The 20,069-nt window shown below is 44.6% G+C and overlaps 2 protein-coding genes across 3 annotated transcripts in view; both read right to left on the reverse strand.

Moving 5' to 3' along the window:
* The window catches only part of LRRC47 (leucine rich repeat containing 47), a 7,078-nt gene extending 6,236 nt beyond the window's left edge, over positions 1–842 (reverse strand). The window contains exon 1 of the mRNA XM_026862959.1: positions 766–842. Within this exon, the coding sequence (XP_026718760.1) occupies positions 766–842 (77 nt within the window). The remainder of the gene's footprint in view (positions 1–765) is intronic.
* Positions 843–3,623: 2,781 nt separating this feature from the next.
* On the reverse strand, positions 3,624–20,041 carry CEP104 (centrosomal protein 104). Of its 2 annotated transcripts, none has more exons than XM_026862543.1 (22): positions 19,917–20,041; positions 19,389–19,553; positions 18,742–18,915; positions 18,288–18,426; positions 17,553–17,618; positions 17,089–17,165; positions 16,752–16,920; positions 16,396–16,554; positions 15,824–16,072; positions 14,797–15,000; positions 14,118–14,285; positions 13,289–13,462; positions 11,573–11,749; positions 11,059–11,265; positions 10,458–10,574; positions 9,810–9,846; positions 9,289–9,370; positions 8,595–8,703; positions 8,146–8,284; positions 7,630–7,697; positions 6,064–6,154; positions 3,624–4,821 (listed from the first exon to the last, which is right to left on the reverse strand). In XM_026862543.1, exons 2-22 carry the CDS (start codon positions 19,499–19,501, stop codon positions 4,685–4,687), a joined length of 2,856 nt encoding a protein of 951 aa, XP_026718344.1. In that variant the 5' UTR covers positions 19,502–19,553; positions 19,917–20,041; the 3' UTR covers positions 3,624–4,684. The 2 variants fall into 2 exon arrangements, with proteins under 2 accessions (XP_026718344.1, XP_026718345.1); XM_026862544.1 differs by having other exon boundaries at positions 19,831–20,025.
* Between the last annotated feature and the right edge of the window lie 28 nt (positions 20,042–20,069).

The following is a 20,069-nucleotide window of genomic DNA, read 5'->3' on the forward strand; positions in this document are numbered from 1 at the left end:
ACTCCGGCAGAATCCCCTTCCCCTTTGCTAGCAGCCACGGTCGGTAATCCAGCAGCCACGGTTACTAGGAGTTACCGCACCCACGGGGACAATTACGAGGGTCTGAAGCTCGGTCGAGTGAGAGTTTGAGCGGTGACAACTTCATCGGGACTTTGGATCTCCAGCCCCTCGGAGAGAAGCGGAACATCCCGGACCGTAAAAGCGAATGTCTGGGATCACGTGGAGGAGGTTATCTGACAGCCTGGCAAAGGGACTGTGCGAGAACTTGGCAACGAAACTAACCTGTGAGTGTCCTAAAGTGAACCACCCGCACTAGAATACTAAAAAACACCCCCACAGGTCAGAAAAGGCCCCTGCCCAGGTGAGGACCCTTCCCCTGAGCCCGCGCAGAAGCGTTACATACGTCGAATTCTAATGGTACGTTAATCACTAACCAACCGGCAGCGAACAGGCGTGTTATGGAAAAGCACTAACCTCTGATTTCTGCCTATAAAAGGAGCATAAAGACCCGCCCTTGGGGTGGTTGATTTGTGGAAAAGCCCACCGAGCAGCCAGGCCTGGATAAACGCAGCATCTGTCCCCGCTCCGCCTCGCTCAACCCCCCAGCGCCCGGTGCTGCCCTCACGGCTTGAAAAGGCAGAGGGACCCGCCAAAACTGAGAAGCAAATTTATTAAATAAATGCCGTAAAAATAACTGACATGTTTCACATAAAAGTGGCTTTTTCTCTGGAAATGACAGCGATAACATCTCGGGGATTTAAATACCTCTCCTGCTCATCCGGCACCGCGGAGGCGCGTGACCTCCCGCAGCTGCTCTCCCGGGGAGCGGAGCCCGCAGCCATCGCCTGGGATGAGCTGAACTCCGCCGGGGGGGCCGCTGGCTGCCCCCGAGTCCTCTCTGCAGTTCAGGGAGATGAAAACACCTCGGGTGACATTCAGGTACAGTCTGGAGAAAGAAATCATGCCGAAACAAGCCCCGGAGACAGGGACCACAGGCCGTTCTTTCTCCTTGCTGATCTAACTTTTCCACTCCAGCAGTCTGGAGAACTTCTTTCCGTCAGCCAGACCTGCACTGGCGCAACATTTTTGCCCCGGAATGTTTTGCTTGACAGGAACAAACTTCACTGGGTTTTTGCCACTGCAGAAAACACAGGGAGTTCATCCCGCGAAAGGAAGCAGCCCAGGGAAATCATCCTTTTAAAGTCACGCTGGTGGCAGGCCTGTGCTCGGAGAAGGCCCCCTCGCGTTCTATTTTCTCACTTCTGTTCCCAGTTTGTACCATTACTTTATATCTATTAACTTTATACCTCACTTTAGAAGTTCATTTTTTTAGTCTAAAGATATCCAGCGGTCTCAGTGAATGCTACACGCTCTAAAATACTTAAATATTTTCTTTAAAATATTGCTAAAGACCTCTTCCGGATCTGACGAAAAATTCCAAAGCCCCCAAGCCTATAAATTTGTCTTTTCAAAGCTCTTTGGCAAAGGCTCTGTGACGGGCTCCTCTTGCACACGCCCAACGCCTGCTCCCAGGGGAGGAAGGGGGTGGTACGGGCAGGGAAGAGGCAGGAATCTCCCACGGGAGAACTTCCCGCAGTGACAAACCTGCAGAGAGTCACCGCGCGGGTCCCTGAGGTGAAGTTACTGCCACGGAGCCAAGAGAAAATCCCCCACCGGGCTCAGCCCAGGGCCGCGGCAGCCGCACGGGGAGGCGGGTGGCCCAGCACGGAGCCACGGGAGTGTCCCCACGGGCCAACGCCAGGAATGAGGGAAAACGCCTCCGCAGAGAAGGAGAACAAAGGAAAACGCCTCCGCAGAGAAGGGCTGTGGGAGCGCCCGGCCTCGCCCCCGCCTCCCCGCTCCGCAGAGCGCCAGCAACAGCGGCCTCACAGTAATTAACAGTGGAGGGTCTTGCTTTTGGGCTTGGCTTGGTTGGCTTTTTAATGCAAGTCTTTTTTCTTTTAAAAAAAAAATAGTTTAAAATGGTTGTCCCCTGCTACATGTAGGATTTAACAAATTACTGTAATTACACCTTGCGTGACCGGGTCTGAAAGCCACGGTTGAGGAGCAGCGGAGAGCTGTATTTACCAACTCGACGTTCATACTATATAGGACAATCCAAAATACATGAAGGACCTTTGGAAACGGGGTGGTTTTTTTCACTAAACCTGCACAACGGAAAGCTCGGGTTTATGTTCCAAAAGGAAAAAAAGGTCCTGAGCCTGCCGTCCATGGCACATCCTAATCTCTGAGCAGAATCAATGGTTACTTCGGTTGCATAAGGAATCCAGGTCACTAAAGTAGAAATAAAAATACATACATTTTTGTTTATATATATATATTCCTAGCATATGTCTATTTATTGATATATATATTTGGAAGAGTTAAAGACACAATTGATATAAAGACTTCCAAAATACAAGTGCACCGATCTACCTGCAAAATTCATGAGCTTGTAGACAGGCTGCAGCCAACTATAAAAACCCTCTTACAAAATCAGCGCTGCATTTACAGAACAACACCACAAACTCCTCCCGTGGTAGCAAAAAAAGCTCAGCCCTCAAAACTCCTATTAGCACGATGGCTCATTTGTTGTACCTATGGTGAACACAGACGTGGGACCAATTAATTCTACCCTGGAATGGAACTCCCTGAGCGTTACAAGTAGAAAGGTTTGGATTGTTGCTTTAGGCACAAAGCTTCATACGCTGCGTCTTAATCGGATTTGTTCTCTTTGAGGCTATCAAATGGTCACACGCTGTAGTCTAGATCTAACTAGAGTAACTCCGTATTAGAGCTGGATTTAGAAGTGAGCTGAAAGTATGCTAAAGCAGGAAAAAAGGTCTGAATTTAGTAATTCAAGTTTTTCAGGGCCCCACTATGATTTTTTTTTCTTTTCTTTAAAGGGAGCTATATCTTGGGGATGTATTTCAGAATTAAGCATGAGATTTTTAAAGCATGGCTTTAAGAGCAGCCCCACTGGTGCACAGGCTCTTATCGCGTACCAAATGGAACTCTGCGGTGTCGCCGAATCCTCTTGTCAAGTGGACTCAGGAGGCACTTAGGGCGCAGCCAGAGGGGCAGTGTGGAGCAGCTACATCATGTCACCTCCTGTGTAACGGCATGTGCCCAACCAGCCCTTTAGCTTTTTTATTTGGTGCTAACTCTTGGTTTTGAGTAGTGCTTCGGGTGCTGCTCTACTGCCTTTAAAACTCTACACCCGAAATAGATGTAAAGGCCGGGCTTCCTCAGCAAAACTGCTTCTGGCCAGCACGGCCTGTGTTACTCCCAGAGTAACACAAATATATAGATATATATTAACATACCCGCAGACCCGAGGAAGAGGCAGCTATCTCACGAGACATCGTTAACCTGCTTGAGCTTGTTAAATTACAGACTTGTATTAGGAAGGAGAGCAAAGTTATCCATGAAAATAATGTTTCTAAGCATTTTAAAAATGAGTGGAAACATCTTAGAATAGCCCTGATGCAATTCCTTTCCTTGCAGGGTCAACTTGAGCTTTCAGCTGACTTAGGCCTGCAGTGGGAAGAACAAACCCCATCGCCTTCCTCAACTACACTGCAATTTCTCTCTCTCTTTTTTTTTTTTTTTTTTTTTTTTTTTTTTTTTTTTCTGCTAGCAAACCCACGAGGAAGACTTTTGCTTTACGGAATTATTTTACCCATGAATTGGTCCAAGAGTTTATCAATACAGGATCATCCAGGTCTGTCAGATTACTGAGATACACGCTGCCTTTCCCCTACACATGCAGCCCTTTTCCATTCCACGCGGAGGAACGACGGCACCGCCGAGGACACCACCCTCGTCACCCCACCGAAGCGACCCGCACGACTGCAACACGCCCGTTTCGCTCGCTGTATTTCCTGATTTTCAATCGCGCTTCCTCAGTTGTAATGATAATTCTCTGTAAATACACAAGGCAGCCTGTCTCCTGGCCAGCCAGTACACACAGTTTCACCTGTGACCTATTTGTCTACCACAAGCGTCTGATGGCGAGACTAGCAAAAAATATTGACACTGTTGCTTTCAGCATGTTATAAAGTCAATTTTGGCAGAAAGCTATTATTACACTGAAGTGATCAGGTGGTAAAGTCAGCTAACACAGGTATTACTTCCCAAGCTTTCAGATTATATAACTGCAAACAAGCATTACCCTTAGATCAAAAGAACAAAAGCTTCTCAGCTCTGTCCTGAAAGCACAGTACATTTTCTGCTTGGCAAGTTTCTTGCTCTCCCCCAAAAGAAAGCCAAACCACAAGCGATGGATCTTGAGGAAATTCCTCACTGGATCTCAAATCCAGACCCGACCCCAGCATAACCATGTAACCCCGGTGCTGACGGTGACAGCGGCCACGCGGCGCGGCCATGTTAACTCCATGCTCATCGCGGAGGTTTTTTAAGGAGGAACCAGTCGAAAAGAGCAATGCAGGGCCTCCCTTGTGCCACGCAGGGCGTGTGGCAGGCCAGGGCTGTCCCTGAGGTGAGCATTTCTAGGAGAAGAGCACAGCGCTGCGCAGCACAGAGAGCCGACCCCAGCTGTCAGGGTGACAGGCAGCCCCCCACAGGCAGCTGGAAACGATGGTATGAGTTGCCCACAAAGTTTAAACAGCTATTAACAACTATATGCCCCGTTACTAAGCCAAAGTTAAAAATACTTGTCCTGTCATCGCTTTGAGTATGTTTTGCCAGTGCTTTTATTTCGGCCCCCTCTTGGGGTTGGGATCTTGCTTCCTATAGAGGGAGGTGAAGCTTTTGCTCCCAGAGGACCTGGTTTCTTTAAATACTGGCCACCTATTTTGCCTGTAAAGAGAAAAATAAAGATGGTTATTGCAAGCACATCTGGTCCCAGTCTTGAATTTTATCAACCATTTTGATTCTCAAGGTATATGAAGTCTGAATGACCCACACTAGCCACTAAAGTTGGCCGGCATCCAGCGGGAGGCGCGGCTCCTGCCAGGAGGGGAGGACTGAACGGTCAGGGCTCCCCTCCTGTCTCTAGGAAATTGCTCTGAGCTGTGCCCAGGCAGGATTTCAGTTTCTCTTACGTGTCCAAATCCCAAGCAGCAGCAAACTAAGCAGCATTCTCATTAACAAGTAGAAAGAGCAAAGACAGACAGACATGACTGTAGGTCCAGTTCAGGACTGGAAACTGTCGGGTTTAACCACATTCGCTTACAGCAGCTGAAAGGGACAATTCAACAAATTCTTCTCAGGAGCTTGGAGTAGTTGTGAAACGCAGCTCCGAGCAAAGCAAATACCAGGCAGAGGAGGTTTGACTCTAGCGACGACCTGAACATGCAGAGGACTAAAGAACTCCAGAAAAAAAGTCTGAAGGAGGAAAGGTTTTGAATGTCACTGGCCAAAAGAGTTTTGGTGCTGCAGGCAGTGAAAATAGCTTGTTTGTTTAACTTCTGTGTTCAGGAAATAAAGGGGTTTGGATGTGCTTCATAAATAAAGATGACTGTTAAAAAAAAGAACAACACCTGACATCAGCATCAGTTTCTCTTTGTTGGTGAAGAAGCTGCACAATCAGAAATTCTGCCTAGCTCCTGGGTCTGAATTGAAAAGGAAAAGCAGTACACAGCACTAACTATTCAATTCATCTTGTAATTAGGATTAGATTAGCATCCTCTGATTGGACATTAAAAGCTAAATCAGGCTCTCGTTCTCTGTGTCAGCGTTCAGGAGCTTTCCAGAACGTTAACTGTTTAGGAGCACCGCTGATTGTTCTCCTCATGGTCCTACTACCACGCAGGGAAAAACCCCAAACGGGTCAAACGATGACAAATGGCAGTTTTCCCAATCAGCTGAGCTAATGCCCTCACTGTGAAATTATTCTTTTTGAATGATCCTGAGAATCTGCTCCCTGAGGATACTGTAGTCTGGACCAGCGTAAGAACTACCAGTTAGGTCGCACAAATGTAAAAACCGTGCTGAACGAGTAACGAAGGGCCAGCTTGCTCTCAAGGATGAAAAACTTTTCTTAAGTAAAGGCCACGCAGTCAAAAGCATAATCATTATTACTGTAAAATAATATCTTACCAGGCTGCACCAGAAGAGTTTTATTTATTATGGATATCCTGCGTTGATTCATTTTACAGCCATCTCTGCCCATCAGGTGAGCTTTCCAGGCCTAAAGTCAATTCAGAAGAAGTGATATTACAATGCCAGCAAAATTAGCCAGTCTTTTATCTAGTCACCAGGTACGCACGAACGCTTTGTAAAACATGGGGAAAACGAGAGTCATACAGACTTTATGGCAACAGCATTTTTCATCTGCCCCCTCAGTATGAGCACCTTAGGGTGCACTTAGTGAAATGGATTTATTCATTTCTATTTCTTTATATAAGTGAAAAGGTGTATCACAATAAAAAAAAAAACAACCCAGCCACATCACAGAAATTAAAAGCAAGTGACATTCATTTTGGTTTTTAAATTTTCTTAACTAACAACCGAGTTCAACTCAGGAAAAAACAGCGTACAAGTAACATGGAAAATCTTTTCATCTACAGATATTTTAAACTGAAAAAGTGTGGGCATAACAACAGGGTTATGATAATAAGTTAAAGCATTCAGCAACCCGAAGGAGTGGGAGTAGAAAACATGACAGCCTCTTCAGACTAGAGGCTACATGAAGCCTCTTACAAGAATCATTTGGGCAGATGCAAGAAAAACTAAAAAGCAAAAAACCAAATCCCAACAACATGTACATTTCCCAACAAACGTTTCAGACTTGGTTACAATATTTTCTGGGCTGCTCATGCTGGGCAAAGCAAAAAGGATTCAGAAAAAATTTGGTTTTGAGAACAGAAGCCCTAGTCAATGGTTCCACTGAAAGGAAGAAAATGACAGAAATTAATTGTCATTTAACTGGATCTAATACTCAGTATGGCACTGTTGGCTGCCTCCTGGACAGTCTTTTTCCAAAAACTAAATCACACACTGAACTCAATATGATCCCAATGTACTGTCAGATGATTCATATAAAAGACTAACAGATAAGTAATTTCTCAAGAAATCACTTTCTATATAATACCAATATGTATTTTCAGTCACTGAAAGCACGTTTTGGAGCTGGTTTGTCACAGACTCCATAGCATTAGGCAGCCGCAGGGACCAGCACGTAGAAATTAGAGAGGCCATCTCAACTCTCTTGTCAATTAGAGCAGTTCTTGTCCAGTTTTTCCATGTCCAGTTTTTCCTTATACCCAAATCAACCATGTCTTAATCCCAGATGCCTTGTTGGGTGGGCTCAGTCCTGCTGCAGTGTTTTAAGGTGCATAACAGCACCCCTGACACCAGGGCTGACAGGGGAACTCACAGAATCTGGCAGCAGTTGGGAATTTGGAAAGCTGTAAGGTGTCTAGCTGCCTGTGCAGGGGGAGAAAGACCGACACCAAAGAGCCTGCAGGCCTGTGACTCCCACCAACAGCTTTAAGGGTAGAAGGCCCAGGTTCAGACACGGTCCCCGGGGTGTCAGAGAGCAGTTACAGACCCGACAATAACCCCAGCATGTTCTGAAGTGGTGGGTATAAGCCAGTGCCAGAGCCCCTGAATTCTGTCCCGGTGACATAACAACATCAGGCCAATCTGGAGGGCAAGTCTCACCTCCTCTCCTGGGGAAAAGTTGTCGTGGCACAACGGACAATGGTTTGCCACATCTTCTGGTTTGGCGGCTGAAATTATTAGAAAAAGAATGTATGAATTGCAAAGACGGGCTAATTTCAGCTACAAGAGGAGAACCTGCACGACAAAGAGCATAAAAACTACCCCATGGCTAAACCAGCTCTTCCCCTGTTATCAGTACCTGCTCTCAGAGAAGTCCCGTGTTTCATCATCTACACAGAAACGAGACAGGGCTTAATCTGCAAGGCTGTGGGAGAGGCTTTCTGTTCTCCTCACTCATCTCCCCACACACATTCACAAAAGCGAAGCATTTCAAGCACTGGGAAACTCAGGCTTTTATTCCAACAGCGTTCCCTCCTGAGGATTTACTTAGATTTCTAAATCCACCGATTTAGTGTACCTGAACAGAAGTGGCCTGACTGGCCAAAGATACACAGCATCTGAAAGTCTGACTGACCCGACCTTTGAAGTTTGACCTTCCTGTTTGAAAATACTCACCATTGCAAGTCTTGCTCTTAATATGTTTGGGCAACTCGTCTTTTGGAAGGGCCTCACTGCATCGGTGACATTTCCCAAAGCTGTCCTTTTTATCACAATCGATCAGCAAGTGCTCTGTCAGGCTTGCTATTTCCACCACCTGCAGGAGAGTCAGAGGCACCCGAGCAGACTTATACTGCGCTGAGTAAATAAGGACAGCATTTAAAAAAAACTGCTTATGCAATTTCTGGCAGTTAAATAGCACTTTCCAAACTGACAAAGGGAAAAATTAAATTTGAGTCCAGTTACTAACGCAATTTACAATGCTGCTCTTTTCGAAAAGCACTGCCCAAGATCACACAGCTGTGTTCGGAATTCACCCACCTTAACATTAAACGTCATACAGAACCTTCAAACCAGAATAACAACAGTTAATGTCTTGTAGTAGCTCTAGAAAGCTCATGTCTAACCTGTTTGCAGTGCCCACATCTGGTTAGCATCGGGCAGTTTTTCCAGTAATGGAGATCCAACCCTTCCTCTGTGAAGGATTCGTCTCTTTCACCACAAAAAATACACAAACTAGGAAAAAAAACCCAAACATCAGAGTGAAATGGATGAACCCCGTTTCTTCTGTTAGAAACTATTCAGAAAAACAGCTAAGATCCTGGCACACCTTGTTTTCCCTATATAGTGCTGACCTTAGGATAGGGCATGAACACCTACTATTATATAATTCATGGTAAATACAACTGTGATGCAGCTGTTCATACAGAAAGAAGTAATTCCACAAAAGCACTGAGAACAGCTCATTGAAACCGGCTTTCACGGCTCAGAACTGTCAGATGCTTTCTCTACGCCCTTATCCTGCAACACACATGACAGCTACAATACATCGTTGCCTTATTTTATGCTGACAGTTGAACATTAAACTGTGGCAATTTCTTATCCCACAGGCAACTACTCAGGAAACAAGATCAAGGTCACACTATCCAAGAACTTAAAAAAAAAAATCAACGTCTAGAATTGCCTGGTGATAATTCCAAATCTGTTAGAAGAGATTTGCTTTTTCATTGTTTCAGTGCTGAAGCTATTAGCTTTGATCTACTGGAAAAATTATTAACTTTATTAGCTTGCAGGTGCTTAGAAGCTGCTCATCTAACTTACTTATCCAAGTAATTTGCAACAGAGGAATGATCATCAGGAATCTCTGCTGCTGCAGGCTGTGGGCTTTCGTCTACCTGGTAACCTGTAAAAAGAGAACTGTTAAAACCAAGATCACATTTTAACTAGCTTCTGTGCATGCCCAGAAATACTGGCTTGATGGATCTTAACAGCAGAAAACCTAACAGAAGCACACCACTGCCATGTTGGTAAAAAAACAGTGAAATATTTTAGTGATTATTTTTAGAGGTAGTAGATGATCTACCTCAGGACTGGGGAGGAATCTAAAATGGCTTCAAGACAAGCCATACTAATTGCTTATTAGAAATTAACTGGTTAGCTGATGGTAAATTTTCTTTTGTGAACTTAATTGTTACCTCCACGGCAGGCTGAGACTCAGCCAGTCCAAAGCACTCTGGCATGGTTTTAATTGAGATAATTCACTAATCTGTTAAGCATCTACAGCATTTCAAAGACATCCTGAAATATCTCTACGTTTCTTAATACTATTTGAAACTACCCACCTTGATTCTTTGGCTTCTGAAAATCAGATTCTTTTTCCTGTTGAACAAAGAAATTTAAATCAGAAATTTGCTAGTGACTATGATGCTTGCCAGGGAGAAAGAGAACAGATTAGATTCCGATTTTTGTCTGGAATTAAAAGCTCAGAATCAGAGCCAACGCATTACAACGTTTGTGCTTCTGGTCCTGCAGCAAATCTCGAGTATTGAGGCACCAATCTTCTGAGGAGGGACAAACAGTCCTCCCCCTGGCACTGGGGTAGCTGGTCCCTTCCCAAGGTTCAGATACAAAACCGAAAGGATGTGCAGTCCAGCTTGCCTCTGGAGGGCCTGGACACGCTCAGCACAACTCCTACACTCTAGCTGGTACAGACACATTTAAAACTTGCAGAAACACTCTCAAATTTACCACACTGAGGAGAAAGGTGTTATAAAAAAGAATCCAAATTTTGTCCTATGTTAGGAAAAACAACCTCCCAGATCCTAAGCTGGACTGCTGAGAGGAAAGTCAGTTAGCGTATGTCATGGATTCCTTATTTATTTATTTATTTATAAAAATAATGATACAACAGTAATGTTAATTATCTGAGCCTGATACCTGAGGAAAAAAAGGATTTTAAAAACACATAAAAAACCCCAAACCACCCTAACCTTTCCAGCTTGAACTTCTGCTTGTATCTCCCTCAGAGCTGCCAGCTGATCTTGCAGAACTTTTATCTCTTCCTTCTTCTGTTTCTCTGCTTCTTCTGTTGCTGCCTTTCTCTGTGCCTGACAAGAAATACACTTCCAATTACAACTTCAATTACAAAATACAGAAGAGATTGCAAAACACATCGACACAGAACAAATGGTCAATGCAGTACAAGAAATATCCTGCTCGGTGAAACGACTGGTGACAACAGTAACACCTCCCTCCCCCCGAATTCCTCTGTACTACCTGGAGGAAACACAGAGCATTTCCTCGGCGCTTCCTGTTTCCAAGGCTAGCCAGCATTAAACAGAATATTTTCCAAAATGATGGTTTGTTCTGTCAGAAGTACCACCTCTGTAGTCTTTGTAGGCTTTATTCATAGGAGCGAGTGTATGGAATAAGCCGAACACCAGGTTTTTACAGTAAGTAATGTTAACAACACACCTTAAGACCCTCTGCTACGTGTCACTCAGTGTCTAATACAGCTCCAAACTCACTATATTGCTCAGTTGAAGGCAACGTTTAAAGTAGCTCGGTATGTTCTGCAATCTCAGTACGTACCCTAATTTCAGCTTCAGAAAGTTTACCATCTATTTTAGTAAATCCGTCAAAGAGTGTTTTATAGGGAACAGTCTTGCGGATGCTTGCATCATCTGGAGGAAGATACTCCAGGACAGCAGCCTTGTGCGTCCTGTACATATCAAAGATGATCCGCAGCGCGACATCCCGAACTTCATAAACTCTGTGTTCCAAAGCTCCCGTCGCAAACTGAAAAAAATAATAAAAACAATCATGCCTCTCTTCTCCCACGTGTTTGTTGATTAGTCTAAGACAATTATTTCACTGCAGTGAGAGCCACTGCACTTCACACAGACAGGTTTTTGCAAACATATTTGATCCGGTGATTCTTTTCTCCCCGTATTGGCCTCTTGCTGCCTCACAGGGTTGTGTGCTGTCACCTCCAAAAGGCTCCAATTCCCTTCGGTAATTCACCAAGCACCCCAAACCAGACAGACAAGACCCGATAAAACAGCAACAGAAAAAAACTTTATGTGCTGTAGACTCAGAGTCCTACCTTCATGACGTTGCTGACGGTGAAGCCCGAGCTCCCAGTCCCCATGTCCTTCAGCAGATGCTCCACCAGCTCCACCTGACCCACTGCCAGGTGTGTCGGGGAGTTCGGCTTTAGCGGCTGAACCAAATGAACCGGAACGATCTGAAGAGGTTTAACCTCACTACACAGTGCCATCTCCTGTGAACACACGGAGAGTCAGGGCGCGTGCAGGAGGGCTGAAGGAGGAACATTAACCGTCTTTGCACAGTACGGTTATTCTAAGTTACTTATAACAAGTTAAGTAAAATGAAAGAAGCCTTCCGTAAGAAGTAGCTGCTTATTTGTTACTTTAGCAGCCAGAAGTTGCTCGCAAAGGCTTTAAAGAGATTATACAGATACTTGGTCTTGCTTTTGGCATCAGAGAGAAAACTACTGAGAAATCAAGAGAGCCTTAGACATGCTCAGATGAATTACAGAACTGGACTGTAAGAAAAATTTCAAGCATTCCATCTTACCCTGAACTCCCAGAGGAGGAGGAGGAGGAGGAGGAGAAGTGTCACAAGGGATCCAAAGTCTTGACATTGCCTCAAGATGGATTTCAAGAGTGCCTCACACAACATACACCATCTTAGGATTTCTCATTCTCATTTGTAAAGAACCTTAAGGGCTAAATTCTGCTGCTCTTCAAAGCTCAATGTTTCTTTCTTTGCAGGTAGCAGAAGGTTTAATCACCCAAAGCCCCCTCCTGCCAGCTGACGGACACTCGAGCAGGTGACGGAGTCCTGCAGCCCCCCTCCTGAGGGCCAGATGCCCTCCCCACCGGGCTGGCTGCTCTCTTTTGGACATACTCATGGCTACAAACACCTGGCAGCCTCCCCGGAGAAGGGCTTGCTCAGGCAGGGCCTCCCCTGTTAGCAGCGATACAAAATAAACGTGTTTTCCTCCTCCCCAGGCCATGTCCTGCCTATGAAAATACATTTGTAACCAGGTTCTCATTTCCTTTCTCATTCATTTAGACAATCTATTATAAACAAGCCAAGAGGCAGTAACAGGGTAACCTATCACCTTTGGGGTTCCAGTGACACACAGACCCCTTCACACAACAGCCCTGTTAAAATTTTACTTACATCTACAGCAAAAGGAAGGTCTTTTCCCTCCATGTGCGAATGCAAGCAAGGGTAAATGACCCAGAGCCAGTGACTCACTCCACCCCGGGGACTGAATTGACACATTTTCACACCAAACTACTGTTCTTTCTTCTAAATTCAACTGGAAAATAGAGCCTGTAATCCTCTAGCAGCTATTCACAGCTCCTCTCTGTCAGCACTGAGCAAGGAAGGGGCTGTGTCTTTCATCTTTTTCATGCTTTTGCTAAGCTGACTTTCAAAAACTGACTGTCAAAGACACAATCAAAGTGCAAACACAGTCTGAGCAGTGTGCTGTAGTCCCTTGCTCTCCCCTCTCTAGACCACTTGCAACAAAGAGGAAGGCAAGAGTCACACCCGCCCTGCAGCTGCAGCAGCAGGCACCTCCCCAGGCGTCCCTCACCGCAAGGGTGATGATACGGGGCTGGAGAAACCCTGCAGAGACACCGAGGTGGTGCCACCCCTTTCCCTTCCCCTGCGTAACCTGTTACAGCAGCAAACTCCGGACTGGAAGTCAGGTCTGACGAGCTGTCATCCACATGCAGACTCATTTTAATGCACATCAAACTGTAATTTGAAGAAAAACACCTACCCGAATAAAGTTTGAAGCCACAAGGCGAAGACGGGATGAAGAGTCTCCTGTTCTAGAAAGCAAATTCGGAAGTGTTTTTTCCACACAATGAGAAGTTTCTAGCTTTCCCAGTTTATGTTTTGGTATATACTGGGTAATGATCATTTTTAAAAGCTTCAGGGATGCTTGGAAAACCTAAGTGAAAAAGAAAAATGAAACACTGAACAAAAATACCACACAGATTCCTGTTTTCAGACAATATCATAAAATCTTTTCCGTAGTTCTAAAGAACAGCAGCAATCTAGAATTACAGTAACACTCTTAATGGAAGCTGCTTCAGATACCTCTCTTCCAGAAAACATGCTGCCAGGGCTTGGGCTTCAGAATTTGTTTTTAAAAAGTAACACAGCTTTTGAATCTTTTTTCTCTTTTCTTCTTGTTTAAGGCTTAGCTGAAGCCTAAGTCTCCTGAGGCTCAGTGTGGTCTCTCAGGTTGGAAACTAAAACTTAATTCATTGCTGTATTTCAACTTCACACACACACACCAATAAAAACAAACAAAAAAAGGCTCATCCACCCCACTCATTTACTGCAGGACATCCCAGGACAGTATTATCCACGCTGCTGAGTGTCAGACATTGCCCAGCCCTTGATTCTACCTAGAAGTTGACATTTCAGTTGGCTTCTTGGGGGTTTTTTTGGTTTGGTTTTTCTTTTTTTTTTTTTCTTTTTAATTTACTCAACAGTAGATTTACAAACAATTTGTTCAAAGTATCTTAACCACGTGGTTCTGCAATTTTGGCGGCTAGTTCTGCTCCGGAGCATTTCTTATCAAACATATCACAACTTACTGAGGACACTATGTCTTTGATGGCTCTCTGTACAAGAAAAATGGCAGCCCTCAGCATGTTCTTTAGATCCTCCTTTGGAGTGTTCACTGACATTTCCATCAGCTTCTTGTACACAGCCAGTAACGCATCTTCTCGATATGACCAAGTTTTGGAATATGCTCCTGAAACCTGAACACAGAACGAGTTTATCTTTTAAAAAGTCAATACTGACATTTCACTGTTTATTCTACATTTATATACAGAAACAGCCTCAAAAGAACATATTTAAGCATGAATTCCCCAGGTTTTTCCTGCAGGAATCTGGCTTTTCTTAAAGCACGTATTTTTGAAAAACTGATGGATTAACAGGTCGGGCTCAAGGAACCGTTTCAGGCACAGCAATGGTTTCTCTCCCTACAGTGGCAAGTTATGGGCATTCTGGTAGGGTCTGTACCCTAAAGCAGTCTACTGGATACTCTCTGCTTAACAGCTCATCAATTAATAAATCATAAACATTGCAGCATCATTTAATCTTGAAAACAGGGACCCATATACCCAAGGTCAAATTTCAATCTCAGATTTTTACGTAACAGCTCCGACATGTAAAAGTCGTATCGTTAGGCCTTTGTGGAGAGAGCGCATATCAAATCAACCCAGCACAGGTCATGATAATCTATGTGCTTATTTTACTGTTCTTTACCAAAGCTTCTCCAAAAACTTCAACAGCAGGGCTGGCCTCCCTCAGAGCCTTCTCAGTCAATGGTTCAGGTTCCCCAGTAAAGCCACTTCTTGAGGTATCACCAATATCCTCTTCAGTCACCTCCGGCTCAAGGTACGCGATTGCCTCCTCAGACTGTTTACAGAAAGCTGGAAGGGGTCTCTCATCATAAGGTAAAAATTCAGCCTAAGAGAAGATAAAATTTGCTGTTCTAGAAAAAACTTAGATGTGAAGTTGTTTCATCACTAATTGGATTCTTCCCCCATCAAAGCAGTATCGCTTTACAACAAAGTGCAGAGGTTGGCCTTCCCATAATAACATCACGAAGACCTGAAATCAGTGACCAAATAAAACTTATTTCTTGCCTATAGAATACAATAAAACACACACAAAACGCCTTTTGTGGAAGCGCACGACCTACAGAAGAAATCCCCTGTTGACAGGAAGGCAGCAAGTCATAAAGCTTTGTTAAATTATTTTAAATCAACATCCTGTCAAGAGAGAATGCTGCTGGAGCCCACACGTCTTCATTGGCTTTGCCAGAAGCTGGAGCAGCAAAACCTAAAGATTAAGTTAACTAGATACCATCATTTTCCTCTTCTCTTTAGACACAACACCAAGACTCTTACCCTTCAACCGCTTTCTCACAAACTCCCTTGCTGCTCCAGGTTCACCCAACACTGTCTCTAGGAAGATTTATTAAGCCATTAATGGCACAAGCAGAATTCAGCTTCCACTGTACCGGCTGTGTGACCCCTGATTAGTCATTTCATGTCTAGTTGTAAATCAGATGTAACCCCTTTCTTGCTTCAATCTCAACAAACATTTCTAAAAGCTTCCAAAGAAATTCAGGGGAGGGAAAGACCAGTGCCAAGCATTAGACAGGCAGTGCTCAGCAGTCCAATTTCAGCCAGGAGAATAACCCTGGACGACCCTGTTGTTCCGAAAGGCTGAACACAAGACCATTTGCTCTGGCAGGTTTCTGCAGCAGCAGAGGTCCACTACTCACATTTTCTTTGGGAAACCCTTCCCTGGAGGTTGTGGGGTGAGTGCCAGGAGGAGGAGGGGACTGCTGGGGACCCGCGGGCTCGGCAGAAGTGGGACCTGCCGACTCCTCTGGCAGCAGAGGCTCCGCTCTCCATGGCTCTCCCTTCTGCGGCCCTGGGTGCTCACAGGGAGGTGAACTTGCAGCTTTTGGGTGCTGAGGATTGTCAGCATAAAACACAGGCTCCGAAGGCAATTCAGGTGGTTTTCGAATCTGAGAAAGGGAAGGAGATGTTGTAAAGCAAGGCCAACGGTGCACTAAAATCAGAGTTAGTACAGCTGCAGCTCCGATGGTCAACAAGATTCTGCTGCTTTCAAGTATCAGACCTCGCCCACAGACATGCAATCACCTCCACTGGATGCAGCTTTATGAAATAATCTGAAAAGAATTCTTTGAGGATGTGCGTGTGGAGAGATTATAAAGCTTCCTATTCCGAGAACAATGTAAAACTCCCCTGAATTTATTGTTTGCCCCGCCACTTCTATTTACAACACCCACGTGACAAAGCCTCCCGAACTAACGGTAACAGCACCCACCATCAGCTCTGCATCCAGAAGGTCGTGAAGCTCCAGTTGCTGATACACCTTCAGGCGGTACGCTTCCATTTGCTGTTTTTTCATCTTAGCAAGATCGTAATCCTCTTTCTCTACAGCATAGCGCTTCTCCACCTCATACCGTCCGAGTCGTTCCCCTACCTAGAAGGTGGGATAACAACAACACACGTATGACTTTCAGTACTTCCAGCCAAGTTATTAAATCAAGCTACCTGACCTTAAAATTACTATTTAGAAAATATACTGGAAATCATCACCACTCCACGAGAACACTAGGGTCCCTGATGGACCACTGGAACACAGTCCAGCTTAAGAGATAAACAGTCTTTCAACACCACCTTCTGCAAGTCAGCAATAGCCTGTTTGAGTTTCTTGGCATAATCGTAGCGTTCATGGCGGACAGCGTCGCGCTTCTTCTCATCCAGCCTACGGATTATCTGAGCAACTTCTGGATCCTGGTACATGTCAAAAGCCAAATCATCCAGAGGAGAAATGGAGTCGGCTTTCCTGGAGAGAAAAAATTAATAAACAAACTTTCAGTTCATCCAAAACCAAATCAAGCTGAGTGCACATCTTCTCTTTTCACTAGCAGGGAACTAACAAAATGTAGAAACTGGGAACTACTTCAGACTGAGTAGACATTTTGCCAGGGTACATGCACAAGAACGTCCTTACCCAAGGTAAGTTCCATCTAAGGCAGGATCATCTGATTTAATTCCTAAGTAGTGGTCTATCAGCTTCTCTCTGGAAGGCTTTGTAAAGGGGGGAAAAAAAAATTCTTAATGCACATACATCAACATCAAGTGTGTGTTCAGGACAGAAATTCTGACTTGCCACAATTAACATAAGGCACACAACTAATAATACTTATGTTTTGGGGCACATCGAAACCTGAGGATTTAGAGAGGCTGAAAATGCAAGTGTTCTAATTGATAATGGTTTATTTTTTGTATCCGCACATTAGGCTTGAGTTTTGAGAACTTTATTGCTTCAAGATAACGTAAAAAAAAAAAAATCAATACATGGCAGCTCTGCTACAGCACAAAACTAGCAAAAGAAAAATGGGTTCCATTACCGTGAGAACCCTGTAACTGAACACGTGTAGCGACAGTAAAAAGACAGGGATGCTTTGCACTTACAGTATTATTGCTGTCGTTACTGTAGTCTGCTGGATCTCCAATAATGTTTATAGCTACGAGGGCAACCTGGGATAGATTTAAAGAAAATGTAAATGCATAAGGTCATTGCTTTATCCATATCTTACAAAAACCGAAAAATTGGAACAAAAGAAAATAGGACCTGTGGTCTCCAGGGTGTTATGGAAGCAGAGAAAAGCACTAAGTGCTAAATATACTTCATGCTCCATTAAAAATTTATTACAGCTAAAGACCACATTGTACAGTCATTAGTTGTTCCCTTTGCTGGTCTGGGATGGGAGTGAAAAGAGTCACTGCAGAACTGAGGCAGATATTTGCTCTTTCTGTATCAGGATGGCTGGGCCACACCTCCACGTAATGCCACATCAGATCCTAAAGACTACAAGTGGCTTTGCAGTGACCCCAAAGCTGCTCTCGGAGGCAGCGCTTTGTCTTCAGCACAGAGCCAGCTGTGCAGCCTCAAACTCAGCATCAACCGTGGTACCGGAACATGCGCTCAACTCGTTTGTTCTGGAGAAGCTGCGTGTGCTTGGTCATCATCCCAAGTCACTCACAACCTTTTATTTGTTATTTTCTGTTTTAAAAGAAATCAAAAATAAACCCAGGAGCTTTCAACCAACACTTTTAGCTTCCACAAATCAAGGGAGCAGATTTCTATGCCTGTTCTGTACTACTGAAACGTCATCTAGCTTACCAAGTAAGGACAACTCAACTTACCTGGCCATATAAGTTGTATTTATTGACATAATTTTTATGGAAAATCAGCTTCAGGTACTGGCCAACTGCATCCATATACACAGATTTTAACTCTCGTGCTTTGAAATCAGTCTTTTCATTGTCTGAGAGAGGGACATAACTGAGAAGGAAAATGTAACAAGTAAGCAGGGGAAAGGTACAGCTGTATTTTTGCTCCTCAGGTTAGTACTTTGATAAGGTTTAAAACTCCCTCGTAACTGAAACAACGTGTGCTGTCACCTGACAAGACTGTTCATCTGCATCACACCTCTAACGCCTGTGTCTTCAGCTCTGTTACAGATCCAAGTGAGCATGGAACCCCTGCACTGCTTGCAGCACAGCGTACCCATGCTGAGCGCAAAGCATAATGAATATTATTTCCTCCTCAGGCCTTTGTGATTAAGGTAATAAAACCATTCAGAGCTTTTTGACTTACCCTAGTCTGTGAAACCTCTCTGACTGATAAGGAACAAAGTATTCAGGCAAGCTTTCACTGATGTAGAACTCAATTTTGCTTGAAATCATGTACTGGTGAGCAAGCAACTGCAGTTTCCGTATTCGACATCTCTCCACCAACTGCAGAACAATTTCCTGTGGATACTGACAGAGTCTGAAAACATACACAATTTCTGAATGTCTTTTTCAAGATGACTTCACTTCCAACTTGAGTAACATTTAATTATGAAACTTTCCAAAGATACTATAGTTTAAGTCAGCATTACAAATATCGTAAAAAAGAAACCAAAAGAGTAGAGTGGAAACACTTTTCGCTTTATCACATGCGTATGTTAAAGTGCCCCACACGTATCTAGAGGACGTGCTGAGAAAACCAGATTTTTAATACTAAGCCAAACCAGTTGCAAACTTCAAGACTGACGTGAACAAAACTAGTTCCCTTTTTTTCTTTTAAAATGACTTTATTTAAGAGCAATGCGATGCCTTTAGGGGATAACCAAGGCAATTTTTTCCCGACGTAAGGATTCCATGGGATTAAAGAAAAAAAAAACTTTTTTGGTCTGGGAAGCCCCTGCAGGGTACATCTCCGTGGCCCGGGGCCACGCTGGCTCCTCCCGCCCGCGGTACCTGGGTGATCGCCAGCCGTTCACCGTCGGTGCATGAACCATCAACTCTTTTGCACTGAAGCCATCTTCGTGTCCCGATGAACTGACAACTACAAACCCGATCTTGTGCGGCATCCTGCGGAAGCGAGCGAGTCAAAGCAACCCAGTGTCAATCTTAAAATAATCCCTGGAAGGACAATAAAAGAACACTGAAACCCTTCAGTCAAAGAACTAAATCCTGCAGTCCATCAAGTCAGGAGATGATTACAACTCTAAATTTTCTTTAATTAATATTGGCACCGTAAACCGCACTACGTTCTTATGCCGAGCATTTAATTAGTACTTAGTGAAACGAGGGCTTAGCTAACTTGTGTAGCAGTGTGCCAATAAACTCAATCGAGTCTGCTAATCCAAGCCAGCGCTTGGATTTCGAGTTCCAAAGCACACGCAGGAACGACCCGTACCACCCTCTGTGTGCCTGAGCCAACGCCAAAACCCAGACGCTAAAGAACGGGGGCAATTTAGTAGCTTTTCAGAGCCACGCAAGCCCCTGGGCTGCTGCCAGGGACGGCGCGGGGAGGGAGGCACCGACAGGCAGGCCAAGCGCAAAGACCCCCGCTACGCCCGGTGCTACCGCGGCATTAATTTCGGCCCCCTCCCTCCGTCCTCCTCCCCGCCACGGCCCCGGCCGCTCGCTCTGCAG

Source organism: Athene cunicularia (genome assembly GCF_003259725.1).
Source record: "Athene cunicularia isolate RWA chromosome 21 unlocalized genomic scaffold, athCun1 chr21_part1, whole genome shotgun sequence".
Lineage (NCBI taxonomy): Eukaryota > Metazoa > Chordata > Aves > Strigiformes > Strigidae > Athene > Athene cunicularia.

Excerpts from the sequence above, each read along its gene's own strand:
- CEP104 (XM_026862543.1), bottom strand. The coding sequence starts at position 19,501 with ATGCCGCACAAGATCGGGTTTGTAGTTGTCAGTTCATCGGGACACGAA. Across the intron at positions 18,916-19,388 it reads AACGGCTGGCGATCACCCAG|ACTCTGTCAGTATCCACAGG; the intron begins GTACCGCGGGCG and ends GTATGTTTTCAG. Across the intron at positions 8,285-8,594 it reads GATGTGGGCACTGCAAACAG|GTGGTGGAAATAGCAAGCCT; the intron begins GTTAGACATGAG and ends ACTCTCCTGCAG.